The sequence below is a fragment of the Ursus maritimus genome, unplaced genomic scaffold (genome assembly GCF_017311325.1).
Source record: "Ursus maritimus isolate PB19 unplaced genomic scaffold, ASM1731132v1 scaffold_7, whole genome shotgun sequence".
NCBI lineage: Eukaryota > Metazoa > Chordata > Mammalia > Carnivora > Ursidae > Ursus > Ursus maritimus.
Window position 1 is genome coordinate 53,063,695 of NW_024426885.1, and position 14,459 is coordinate 53,078,153.

At 37.5% G+C, this 14,459-nt stretch overlaps 1 protein-coding gene across 3 annotated transcripts in view; it reads left to right on the forward strand.

Moving 5' to 3' along the window:
* MICU1 (mitochondrial calcium uptake 1) overlaps positions 1–14,459 on the forward strand; it is a 234,519-nt gene that overhangs the window by 162,930 nt on the left and 57,130 nt on the right. For all 3 annotated transcript variants that reach the window (XM_008696021.2, XM_008696022.2, XM_040624205.1), the window contains one exon: positions 794–991. In XM_008696021.2, the coding sequence (XP_008694243.1) occupies positions 794–991 (198 nt within the window). The remainder of the gene's footprint in view (positions 1–793; positions 992–14,459) is intronic.

Here is a 14,459-nt window from a genome sequence, read left to right on the forward strand (position 1 = left end):
AAACTTCTCTTCTGTTAAGAGTCTGATTCTTTGTTTTGGCTCGGGTCATGATCTCATGGGTCATGGGACCAAGCCCAGTATGGGGCTCCATGCTCAGGGGAGAGTCACCTTGAGATTCTCTCTCTCTGCTTCTCACCCAACTCACACGCGTGCTCACTCGCTCACTCTTTGTCTTTCAAATAAATAAATCTTTTTAAAAAATAATGAAATAAAACTTCCAAGGATTAAACTAATTTCCCAACTTTTCTTGAGGATTTATTTCATAGCAACTTTGTATTTAGTGTATCATTCTAATAAATGTGTTATCTCCCTTAGATGTCAGTATTTACCTATAGCTATGCTGCCTCTTGTCATAACTAGAGAGTCAGTAGTTAGAAGCACAAAGTTTTTAAAAGTCTCCTGAGATATGGAATGTATTACTTTGAGGTTGATGATTATTTTAGTGTTTTGTGAGAGGTTTTGAGCCTCAAAAACAAATTCATGCTCTTTTCTGAAGAGAGATTTTTAAGAGCCTTTCAATTACAAAGGTGTCAGTCGTCTGTGTTAAAATCCTGGTTCTGCTACTTGCTAGCTACTTGACCTTGAACAAGTTATTAAACACTATGTGCCTCAAATTCCTTATCTATAAAATGAGGACAATCCTAAGACTTAATAGGATTGTGAGCATTAAAAGAGAATTGTAGCACAGGATAGGCAAATAATAAATAATCAATAGTCAGTTATTGTTCTTACTTTTTTATATACATTTGTACTTTGTAATGTTTTTCTGGATCGGGGTTTACTTCTCTTTTAGGTTCAGAGCATCATTCGCTCCCAAACCAGTATGGGTATGCGTCACAGAGATCGTCCTACTACTGGTAACACCCTCAAGTCTGGCTTGTGTTCAGCCCTCACAACCTACTTCTTTGGAGCTGATCTTAAGGGGAAGCTGACGATCAAAAACTTCCTTGAATTTCAGCGTAAACTTCAGCATGATGTTCTGAAACTAGAGGTAGGTATTCCTTGGACTTCAGGGGAACAGGGCACTGCCCATCACATAAGCACATAGAGCCACTGGGCGGGGAGGGCCTACAGTATAGACATTCTTTCAATCTGTCTCCAGCTGTGAGAACTGATTGGTTTGAACCTGACATCAGGTAGGAAATACTATCTTCTTTGAAGATGTTTGGAGTAAAGTGGTTCTGAGACTGAAAACCAAAAAAGCCTAAATTCAAAATCTTAGTTGTCTTTGGATACTCAGCTTGAGGAAAAAGAAATTCAGGGGTCAGAGCTGTTCTTAACCTGAGCATGTATCCCCAGTTTGATGTTTATTTTGTAGAAGGCATGATGAGGTAGAGATGAGGGGGGATAATAAGTAGATCTTTCTTTGAAAGTTTACAAAGGTAAAAACAGCTGGCAACACAAAAATGTCAGAATAAAAATATAAATGCTCAGAGTTGCAAAAATGTCATACTGTGTTTGGAGATTTCTTTTTCCACTTACAGTTTAGACCATCATGCTATTCACTTCCTGGACACAACTCTTTAAGAAAATTACCTTTCTCTGTATGTATATTTAGTGAATTAATAATTGGCTACTAAGTCTATTCAATTCAAAACATTAATTAAATGCCTCCTAATACTGGGTGTTATACGCAACTAATTAATCATCGAACTTTACATCAAAAGCCAGGGATGTACTGTATAGTGACTAACATAATATAATTAAAAAAATGTACTAAAAAAAATAAATGCCTCCTAATGCACTTTTTTCCTGGAAAAAATGAAATCTGATCTTCAGATTTTTAAAAATTCCCTTACATTGGTGTTTCTCGACATCTTTTTTTTAAAAACATATTTAATATTATTTGAAATTTGAAAACATTAAATTACTATGATTAAAACACATTAAAGTATTGGAGAAAAGCACTGCTTTGTTTTTAAACTATGAATATTCCTTCTTTATCTGCTCTTCCATTTTTCTCCAAGATTCTGATAAGCTACTCCCACCACTTCCACCCACTTAACTCAATTGAGACAGTTTGAAAAATCACAACTGAATTCTCATTATTGATAAGAACACCATTGAATGTTCATACTCTAGGAAAGAAGTATGGATAATACTAAAAATCAGATCAAACTTTGAAATGTGCTTTGTGCCTGTTTTCTGAAAATGGTGTAATTGAGACTCAAAGAATTTACCTCCAAAAAAAACAAATTAATGGATCTCCACAATTCAGCCTTCTTGAGGGCAGTTCTTGGCCCCTATAATAAATGTAAGTGGTATGTATATGTGTGTGTATGTATATGCATATGTGTGTGTCTACACACACATATAGCATGAAAAGCAAAACTTAACCCTCCTAGAGTCTCTGGCAGGGGCTGGGAATCAAACTGACATTAAGACAGATTAACAGGAGAAAAGCGTGTCGATTTTTACACATACGTGGGAATCCCCATAGGAAAATGAAAACCCAAAGAAGTGGCTAGGCTTAACAGAGTTTATATACTAAGTTGAACAAAGGCAGGCAGCTTACCTTTATGAAGTTTGCATTATTATCACCAGAGAAGGGGAGTCAAAATTGAGAGTAATCTATACAAACAGACCAGGGTTGAATAATTCTTATCTTCCTTTAGTCTCTCCATATATTTTAGTTACTTTTCCACAACTGCCTGTCTTCGTTTCTTTCCTGCTGGTATAGGAAGGACATCTTTCACATCAGACTTTTATTTCCTGCTTTCAGGAGTCTAATAACTTTTGTGTAAGAGTTGGTATGTGGGATTCTAGACATATGCCTTGGTCCCCAGTATGCATAACTGGAATGGTCTTTGGAAACTTTGTAACATAATCTGGGAATGTAAATTACTTAGCGTATGAATTATATAATTAAAATTTAACACAGAGTCTAGATCCATAAAATGCAGTTGAAGAACAAAGGAAATGGTATTTTTAACAAACTTTAAACAACAATATGCAGTCATCCAGAGCATGGAGCAGGTGCCTGCCTGACCACAATCTAGCCTGACACTCATTCCTGGACACACAAGTGGGAGTCTCAAAAGACACAGCATGGGACTTTCTTGTCTTTCACTCTGCAGTGCTCTAGAGCAGAAAGCCCCCATCATTGCCAATGAGGTAGATTGTCAATGAGGTAGAATATTACAAAGCAGATTAGGGATTTCATACATGTGTACCTGCACATAGCCTACACCCAAATGCAGGGAAAAAAAGATCTAAAAGACAGTTGTATCTAAGATATTTACTGTGGAAAGCTCTCTTGTATTTTGACATCGACTTAGGATCATCTCTGGGTCCGAGACTACCAAGACTATTCCTGTCTGCATTCAGCAATTCCTCATGTAAGGGACTCAGTAGACTCTTTCGTGAAAGAGCCCAGTCTAACATGTAATAAATATTCTATAAATGTTTATTAATCCTGAATCCACTCTTCCCATGTAATGGTACAAGTCCAGTGAATAAGTGCCTCATTATCAGTAACCCCCATAGTTAAAGTTTCATGAATCAGTACTTTGTCTTTCCAATTAGATTTGTAATTCTTTGAGGAGGTGTGAATAGAAGAAAGAACATACTTTGGTGCTCTCATAATGAGACCTGAGTTAAAATTTTGTTTCCACCAGAACTTACTGGTGGAAACAATGTCACCACTATGTGATATTTATTTGAGTGATTTACCCTCTTAAAGCCTAGCTCCTCATTTGTAAAACAGGGCAGTGGTTACGTGAGATCATGCTTCTTATGGGCTGGATTGTGTTCCCCCAGAATTCTTATTTTGAAGCGCTTATCCCAAGTACCTCAGTATCTGACCGTATTTGGAAATAGAGTCCTTAAAGAGGTGATTAAGTTAAAATGAGGCCATTAGAGTGGACCCTAATCCAGTTCTACTGGTGTCTTTGTAAAAAAAAGAAATTTAGACACACAGAGTCCAGGGGTGCCAATGCACAACCATGTGAAGAGACAGCAAGAGGGTAGCCACTGTAAGGCAAGGAGAGAAGACTCAGAGGAAACCTGCTCTGCCTTTACTTTGATCTTAGACTTGCAGCCTCCAGAGCTGTGAAAAAAATAGATTTCTGTTGTTTGTCACACAGCTGGTGGTATTTTGTTATGGCAGCCCTAGCAAACTAATACACCATATGCCTGACGCCACACGACCTGTACTATACCTTTGTTAAGTGTTCTTTTTATCTTCTCTGTATATCTCTGCCACTTAGTATGGCAGTTGGCATATATTACGCACTTAAACAGGTCATCTCGAATGACTGAAAGGCCCTTTTTTGAAATACTTTTTTGATAAAACCTCTGGAAAATGGAAGAGATTTTTGTTTTTATGAAACACTTTGGATTTCACTTTTCAAAGCTTGGGTAATTTCTCCCTTCACTGAATATGAAACATAATCTCATAATCATAGCCAAGAGGAAAATGGAAATGATTAATAGTATCTTAACTTTCATATTGGTTTTTATAATTCCATTGTTCTATTTACCTCTTACTAGTTCTATTTCATAACTTACTTTAAAATTTCGGATCAAGAAGATTTATTCCATTTAGTTATTCCTTTTTTTTTTTTTTTTTGTAAGATTTATTTATTTATTTTAGGGGGGCAGGGGCAGAGGGAGAGGGAGAGAGAGTCTTAAGCAGACTCCATGCTGAGCACAGAGCCTGACACAGGACCTGATCCCCCAACCTGAGCTGAAACCAAGAGCTGGGTGCTCAATGGACTAGGCCACCCACTGCCCCTCCATTTAGTTATTTCTGTGTTTTCTCACTACAATAGCTTTAAGAGTGAAGAGAACACTATTTATCTGTCAAATTTAATTTTCAGAAGGATCAGGGAAGAGGGGAAAAGAAAGTCCATAAACATTTATTGAGTGCCTACTATGAGTCAAGCAACTTACAAATATTATATGCCTTTTTTTTTTTAATCTTGCCAACCCTATTATGTTTAGGGGTATTATACCTGTGTTTGAGACGTAGAAACTGAGACTCAAAAGAGTAAAAGTCACAGAGCTGTCAAATGGTAAGAGCGAGAATTCCAACTCAGTCTTTCAGACTAAACTATCTTCTGTTCTTTATCTGATTATTATTAGTTTTAGCCTAAGATGAGGTTTCTTTGCCTGACTTACTTGGAACTGTAAAGAAAAAGGAAATGTTCTGAATTTTAGGAACAGAAAAAGACCAAATTTCTTGAATATCTATAGTCTACCTGCTTTAGCACCATCTTTTCCTAGTTCTTTTGCCCCACAAATTGAGTCATATGACTGAGAAGAAATACACTGTTCTTTTATGTTTATAAGATATTACCTAAACTAGTCGTTTAATATCTTCATATTACAATCATTAGCTTGTCAGGTTTTTATAAATGTCTTAATGCTTTTAATTCTGGTCATTTTATTCTACCCTTATTTCTCTATCTGGAAACTCAAAGAAAACATGGGTTTGAAGGAATGACTTAAGAATACACAGTTGGTTTTTTAAAAAAATCTCTTTTGAATTAAAAATTCCATCTAAGGCTACGAAGAACTATTGAGTTGAATTCCTTAGAGACAGGTGCCAAGTCTAATTTCAATTAATATATTCATTGATTTCTTGAGGACTACAGTAAGTAGGATGTCAGTCAAAAATGAAAGGTAATAGAAAACTCTTTGAAAGAGTATAATTAATTTTAATTTGGGGGGAGGGGTAAAAGGAGCTGTCATGCCGTCAAAGAAAAGCAAAAAACTAATTTATAAAAGAAGGAAGAGGCCGACTCCAGAATATACAAGAAAACTGAAAGAGCATCATCTAATAAAATTCCAGTCTGTAGCATGATCTTTTTTTAAAAAGTTTTGGGTTTCACATGCTTATTGCATAACCAATCAGATTACTGCATTTTAAGAAGGCATGACTATCAATTATCTGAAGGCAAATTGGGTGTAGTTCAAAGGGTAACAGTGAGGGGCGCCTGTGTAGCTCAGTTAGTTGTGTTGGACTCTTGGTTTCAGCTCAAGTCATGATCTCATGGGTCCTGAGATTGAGTCCTGCATCCAACTCCGAGCTTAGTGGGGAGTCTGCTTGAGACTCTCTGCCTCGGCCCCACCCCCCACTCACATGCGCATGTATATGTGCTCATGCGATGTCTCTCTCTAAAAAATATTTCTTAAAAAAATTTTAAAAGGATAACAGTGACTGTCTTATAGTCCTAGTCTTCAAGAAAAAAAAATTTTAAAGTTAACAAATCTGTTCAGTCAGGAAGAAAGATAAAAGGGAGACATAAAGAACAATGCTAAATTATTTTCATTTGTCAATAAAAGAGCAAAATGAAAAAAGGTTAATTTAAGTTAAATATTGAGGAACTTTTTAAAAAAATGATACCTATAACTGCATGATTAAAAGTGCCTAAGGAAATTCCAGATCTCCTACCCTTTATATCATCAAGCTGACATCTTTATACTCATCTCTCTAAAGTGCTGAAGTAGAATTAAATCTGCCTTGCTCCAATGTGGGGGACCATATTAAGAGACAAACCTCAGCTCTTTTGCTGGCCAAAAGATTTGGAGTAGGAGACCAGAAGGCAAGAAGGCTTTCAATCAAACACTCCTGGAACTAGAACACTCTTGGCAAAGCAGATTGCTTTTTATCCTAATACCAGCTTTGTTTCGTGTTTTCTTCTGGGAAACGGATTCTTAAGTAAACTCAAAGATGAGAATTGACTCTTGATTTAATTAAATCTAAGAAACTAAATGAGATGTGTTCAATGAGGTTTCTTTTAGTTTTATTCTTCAACTTTTGCCAATAGAAAGCAGAATGTGAATAATAATAAATCTGTAGTTTCTTATTTCATCCTTAGATGCTTTCAGCTTGAATTTTCCAAAAATCATTAAATAGGTTATTAAACAGTACTTGTCTCTTCTAGGTATTTATAACTTTAAGGAGCCAAGTATATGTTTAAAGGTAAAAAGTAAAAAACCTATTAAGGTAACAACAATCTCCACTATAGAAAAATTGTAACTTTGCTATTTGGTTGTAATAATAAAATTATTTTACTAGTTCATTTTTTCCAAAAAATTTAAAGTACTTAGCCAACATGAACTACTTCACCTTGTAAAATTCTCGAGGAGAAAAAGCCATAGCAAGCATTATTTTCCCAGATGTTTTAAAAAAAGGAATCTATTACTTTAGCCATATAAAATATTTTTATTTCTTCTTTCAAGTTATTTATTTTGATCCCTTTTCTTATTTCTTAAATCCAGGCATCTGTTTCTTTTATAAAAGTAACAAGTTGGGGTGCCTGGGTGACTCATTTGGTTAAGTGTCTGACTCTTGATTTCCACTCAGTTCATGATCTCAGGTTCATGGGATGGAGCCCTGCATGAGGCCCCATGCTCAGCAGTGAGTCTTCTTGTCCCTCTCCCTCCCTCAGCCCCTTCCCTCAGACAAGTACGTTCTCTCTCTCTCTCTCTCTCTAATAAATAAATAAATAAATAAATAAATAAATAAATAAATAAATAAATTTTTTTAAAGATTTTATTTATTTGTCAGAGAGAGAGCACAAGCGGGGGGAGCAGCAGGCAGAGGGAGAAGCAGGTTCCCCGCTGAGCAAGGAGCCCTACGCGGGACTTCATCCCAGCAACCTGGGATCATGACCTGAGCCAAAGGCAGACGCTTAAAAACTGAGCCACCAGGTATCCCTAAATAAAATATTTTAAAATTGTATTAGTACCATGATCCATCCAACCTACTAGTCTTTCTTTGCCTGGGACACCAAGGGATATTTTAGGAAGTAATCATTAATTTAAAAAAATAGAAATATATAAAAATAATAGAGTAAAAATTTAATTGCCCTCAACAGTTATTTATAAGTCATTCACCCGTGACTTGATGTCAAAACTTTTTAAAGCTAATTATATTTTCTCTCTGTACCACACATCGTGAAGTAGGTCCCGTATTTTGCTGTGATGAGAACAAGTTAGCTCTCAGGATGAATTAGTTTAACAAGAAGATATACAAAACCCAAAGCCAAACTCTGATTTAATTTCTTGCAATTCCCTTAACGCCCTGTAACTCAAGTTTGCTATCATTTGTGGCTTATAGGTTCTTCAGCTGTAAAATTAGACTGAAAATACTAGATATGGTAGAATGTCCATGGTGATATAAAGCTTCCTTGATGTTGTAAATGCAACTTTGATAATTATTCTGTAAAAAGCATACAAAACAGTGCTTTTTTGTTTCATATCTTTTGGAGAATGAAGGAAAAAGTTTTAAGAATGATACTTTGTTGCTTAAAATATTTCATTCTAGACATGACTTTTGGAGATTCTTTTTTTTTTTAAGATTTTATTTATTTATTAATGAAAGAGAGAGAGGGAGAAGCAGGGTCCCCCCTGAACAGGGAGCACAATGCATGACTCAATCTCAGGACCCTGGGATCATGACCTGAGCCGAAGGCAGATGCTTAACCGACAGAGCCACCCAGGCACCCCTAGACGTGACTTTTAAAAGGCATTGATTGGCTCTTCTGAATCTGACCTTTTGGACTGAAGTGCAGAAAACTATTAGAGATTGATATTTTTCTTTGATTTGCAGATAGCTTTACGATTCCAAAGTCAATATGTTAATGATACCTTTGCAATACTGGGAAATCTCCGGGATTTTCCTATCATCAATATCTTTAACTTTACATTCTAAGTTAATTTTAAACTGGGTGCAGGACAAGAGGAGCTCAAATAAATCATGAAGATTTGATCTTTCTCCGGAAATTGTTCCTCAATATATCATTCATATAGTCTTAGCAGCTGTCTTTTAGTAGAAGGTGCTTCTCAATTTATGAATGAGCTGTGTACCAGTGTATCCACAAGTTTATAGGTCAGTTGTTTGGAATTCAGAATGCAGTGATACTTTTTTTCCATTTCATACACAACAGAATACTTAAAATAGTGTTGAATGCAATAATAGTGAAATGAGAAGTAGTATGAAAGAAGATGATTGTATGAATTTATAGTTCAGTGTTTAATCTATACATACCCTTCTAGCCACAGCAGTCTTGGATATACACCTCTAGCAATATCAAGTATTTTAACCAAAGTTTGAGCACATACTACATAAAGTGAAAATACTAGCCAACATTTCTTGAGAGATTACCATTGAGCCAGGCACTATTCTAAGTGCCTTATGTACATTATTTCATTTAATTTTCACAAAGCTATAAGGTTGGTATTATGATTATCAATATTAAACAAACAAGGAAACTGAGGCACAAAGAGATTAAGTAAGTAGCCCAAGGAGGAGCTGAGGTTTTATTCCAGGCAGTCTGCCTTCAGAGTCTGCTCTTATAACTTACACTAGCTTTCCAGGAGTTATGGTAAATGCTCAAGGTATGAGATGAACAAAACATTGTTCCCCCAAGAAGCTTACAAAGGTGAGACAGATGAACCACAAATTCTTGTACAGTGTTATAAGTACAGTACCAGACATATTTTTATGGCGCAATGGGAGTGTAAAAGGGGACATGTAAATTAGTCTGTGAAGAGCACAAGAGACTGCTTAGGAAGCTTCCCCCAAGGAGGCAATATTTGAGTCAGGTCTAACCAAAATTCACTCTATACAAAGAATAGGGTGGTTAATTTTTATTCGCACTTTATTCTGGTTGTAGGATAGATGAGAAGAGGCAGGGGAGCCCTGAGTAACACTGGGACTGGAGCCAGGAGAGGGTGACAGAGAAAATGACCTTTCTTATCAAGTCTGTCCCAAACCAGGCTGAAATTAATGTGTCTCCAAGGCATTCTCATTTTGGTAAAGGGACCCTGTGCCCTCAAGTCCAGGTCTGTGGAGATCATCAAGAAACAGATGGAAAGCATGGGGCAGGATAAGAAAAGAGGCTTTCTCCAGATTTCTCTAAGAGTTAGCTGGGCCCATGGGTAGATCATATTTGGCCTCTGACCCAGACTTCAAATGAAGAAATCTGGACTAAATGATGGGCAGGGTGTCTGAGTAGGCCTTTTCATTCTTCTTCCTCTTAGAGTATTTCAGCTGCAAATGACTTTCAGAATTGCAGTCTTTGAAATTTTTGAACATTTAAAAATAAAGAATTAGGGCTTTAAAGAATGACAGTTGTACAAATGAGTGGAAAGAAGCTTTTTTGTCCTTTTTCTCCATCCTTCTTTTAACTAATTTGGCCTCAAATAACTCTAATAGATCTCTCTCTCTCTCTTTTTTTTTTTTCCTCCTGATTTTTTAAAAATAGCTTTAGCCTCTAGCCTACCATACAGCCTTACAGGAGTCTAGGGAGTCTAGACAATGTCTTAGGAACCAGAGCCAGCTTTGCAGTAATTTGTGGATAAATAATGCATTACAGCCTGTTGAATTCAGACTCCAAGCAAATGCCACTTTAGAGGGTCATATATATTACATCAAGTTATTATCCTCCGACTTCAGTTAGCATAGAAAAGGTTTTTCTCAAGTCTCCTTCATTTCTCCTTTTTCCTATTATAATAGAATGCCTTTTCTCCCTCCTCACCCACATTCTCCTCATTTGTTTTGTATCAAATCTACCACATTAGCATGAATGATTCTTCTTATTAAAGCTTCTCGGACTAATGAAGTACAAGCTACGTCAGTCATTTTTTTAGCATTAGAAAAAGCCTCTCCAAATAAAGTAGTGCCAAAACATCTTTTTTAGGATGCCCCTTTTCTTTACCAGTCTTTCCTTGAAATTTGGTAGCCTGTCTACCTAGCAGAAAAGTAAAGCCAAAAATGTAACACGGGTTTTTTTTTCCTAATAACAAATTAAAATTATCGAGTCTTTAGGTATGTGCCAGACATTGGCTTAGATACAAAGGTAGGTAGAGCCCAGTTCCTGAATTTAAGGAGTTAAATCAGATTAAAAGTTAGATAGTTATTACAGCACCAGAAGAAAAGTACAATGATGGAAGTGTGCACACAGTAGGTGCACAGTAAATATCTGTCAAAAGAGTAATCAGTGTACAGTTATGTCATTTGGATTTTTGAATTTTACTTCTTTGACCTTGGGAGCCTTAATTTCTTCAAATGTCATCATGGTAATATCTACCTCACAGAGTTGTCAGGAAGACTTCCTGAGATAAGAAAGCAGCCAGGGCTGTGCCTGACCCCCATCATGCGCTCTAGGAGGTCGGTTCATTTATCATTCCTTCATGACCGCCTGCTTCTTGCTCAGCCGCTTAGCGTCCAACTGCTCCGCAGAGCCCCTTCCCAGAGACTGTTGGTGTCTCCTGCACTTCTTCCATTATCAGCAGAGGAAGTAAGGGAAGACGGGTGACCTGCACTTCCTGACATCTCTGGCCAGTGGCCCATCTTGATATTTTCTGCAGCTTCATAGCCTTTAAAGTTTGAAAAGATTCCAGGAAATTGCCAACTTCACAGTCATTGTGTTGATAAGATTTGTAATCCCCAATCGGTGATTTACAGTATATCCAACTAGAAAAATAAGTGAGGTGTATTGAATTCATTGTGCTGGAAATATTGCTCAATCAGATGTTTGATAATATCTTTTATATTTCTATGTAGATACGTTTATGGAGCATGATGCTAGAAATTAAGGAAGAACTGAAGTAGTTTCCTTGAATAAGGATTGGTCATTTTCTCTTTATTGGACATTGTATACAGAGTTATTTATCTCTGTCATTGTTGTAAGAGTATTAATATACTATATTTTCCTTTCAGCATAGAAATAGTTCTCATGGGGACACCTGGGTGGCTCAGTTGGTTAAGCATCTACCTTCGGCTTAGGTAATGATCTCAGGGATCCAGCCCAGCATCGGGCTCCCTGCTCAGCAGGGAGTTTGCTTCTCCCTCCCCGCTGCTCCTCCCCCTATGTCGTGCACAGGTGCATGCTCTCTCTCTCTCTCCCAAATAAATAAAATCTTTAAAAAGAGAGATAAATAGTTCTCATGGATTTTCTGTACTATTATTTCACTATTGGCAAAGTGAAAACAAATTCTGGAAGCATCTGGAAGCATTTGCTGTAGTGGAATTACCTTCCCCATCTGGTAGCTTTTTTTGTTGTGGTAATTGTTTCTCTCTCTTTTTCTCTCTCTTTCTCTCCCTTCCTCCCCCCTCTCTCCCTCTCCCCTCTCTCTGTATAACAAAATGACGCTTGGGATGAATTAATGTTAATAGGGCTAATTTAACAGTTGCTCTTGTCTGAGGTATTGTGTCTGATTCTGCAACTCCAGCTCTGGTGTTGTCATCACTGCTACTATAGATTCCTGCTCAAGCTGCAGTGGTTTTGCAAAGTAAGAAGATAGTTTCTAACCCCTTCTCTCCAAAATTGGAGCATTACAGCTGTATTAGTTAGCTATTATTACATAAGAAATTACCCCCAAACCTAGCAGCTTAAAACAAATATTATATCATGCAGTTGCTAAGGGACAGGAATCCAGGAGCAGCTTAGCTGGGTGGTTCCAGCCATCTCTCATGAAGTGTAGTCAGACTGTCAGCCAGAGCTGCAGTGCTCTAAAGCCTGACTAAGCTAGAGGGTCCTCTGCCAAGCTCACTCACACGGCCGTGGGCAAAAGGCTTCCGTTCCTCACTCTGTGGATGTTTTCACAAGGCTCTCATGACATGGCAGCTGGCGATTTGCACAGTAAGTGATCCAAGAGAGAGAAAATGCAACCAAGATGTCTTTTATTACCTACTCTCAGGAGTGACATCACTTTTGCTGCATTCTTTTGGCCACAGAGACCCATCCTGGAACCATTATGGGAGGAGACTAACAAGAGTATGAATCTTAAGAGATGGGGAGCATAGGGGGACATCTTTATACAGACTACCGCATGTATAAACTCACCACCTTCCCCAGAATACAAGACTGGCCTTTGGAGGGCTGTGTCAAGAACAGTTCCGGTGACATGCTGTCAACGGTAGTGCTGTCTCATGGACCCGGTGCCATTGCACCCTTTCCCAGCAGTTGGCTTATTGTATAGGCTCTCCCACCAGTTTATCTTTCAGCTCTGTGGAGATTTTATTTTCAGAGGCCTCACTGCCTTTCTGCACCACTTGGCACAGCTCAGGGTCACCCCAGTCCTTCCCATGTTTCATTAACTTTGAATCTAGTAAAAAGAGTGGCAGCCACATTCCTTTCCCTCCCACCAGACACTTGCTTCCTAGGAGTATTCAAGCACTGTATATTAATGGTTTCTCTGCTTCACTGGACACCCAGCCACATGCTCTTGCATTCCAGGCTATGCAAATGCTTGCTATCTTCCTATCCCAGGACCTTCCATCTCCAGAGAAATGCACCTTCAATGTAGTTTTTGAATTGATGAGGAAGGCTCTACTAAATCTTCAGGATTCAGTGTTTTTTTTCAAGGAGTGGGGTTTAGTCCCTTTTATACTGTGAACCATGGTTTATTGCTCCCATTAGTGACAGAAGTATTAAACATTTTAAATAAATCTCACTTTACGGCCAAAACATTAGGATGTGTTTAGTTTCCATGCTTGTAAATTTATTCCCCCAATTTAAGGAAAATGTCTATAAAGATCACTCTGTAATTCAGTATCTATTATGAGAGTAAATTTTTTTCCGTGATATTTTATAATCAACTTGGGAAATTCCCACTGACATAATGAAGTGTTAAAAACCTAACAAGTTACCTTTTTACTCAAGGTATAAGGAATTTTACTCTCGTGATACATAGAATATGATACATATAAAACACTTAATGTAGCACTTAGTGTTAGCCTTCTGGGTGTCTGAAAATGTTCATTTCTTAAGTGTGATGAGCTTTGAACTTTTATTTTTTATTCATTCATTTATTTATTTTGAGAGAGAGTTGGTGGGGGCAGAGGGCAGAGAGAGAGGGAAAGAGAATCTCAGGCAGGCTCCACACCTAGCACAGAGCCCAACTTAGTGCTCGATCTCACAACTCTGAGATCATGACCTGAGCTGAAATCAAGAGTCAGACACTTAAATGACTGAGCCAACCAGGCACCCCTGAACTTTGAACTTTTAAAGCAGGAAGTAGCTACTCTTTGGCTATCCTTTTACATAATTTCCAATTATTCACTTAGGTATAAACTCTCATCTTACCTATCTGTGATACTAATTAAAGAAATGGGAACAAACTCTCCTGTCCATCAGGAATTCCTCTATCGCCTTAAATTGAACTAGGGTTTTCAGAGAACTCCTAGCATTTCTTGTTGAGCAAATGTGTATCAGGTCGAATCTGATTGAGACTAGTTTTTAAATTTGGATCTAAAATAATGGCTGGGATTCTTGTAGTGCTCGGGAAATTACACCGGTTGGTTTACTGATTTTGTCTCAGTCTGGCTTCAGAGAGCCTGTGAGGGGATTTTATTTTTCCCTGTGGATTTGAATTAAGTTTTATAGTTCACTTTAAATATATATCTTTATGCTCTGACAGGGTTATGATAGCTGGGGGAGCAATCTCTTTGGTGTTCCTCACTTGTGAGTATGTATAACCTCAAGTGTGATGTTAATGTGGTT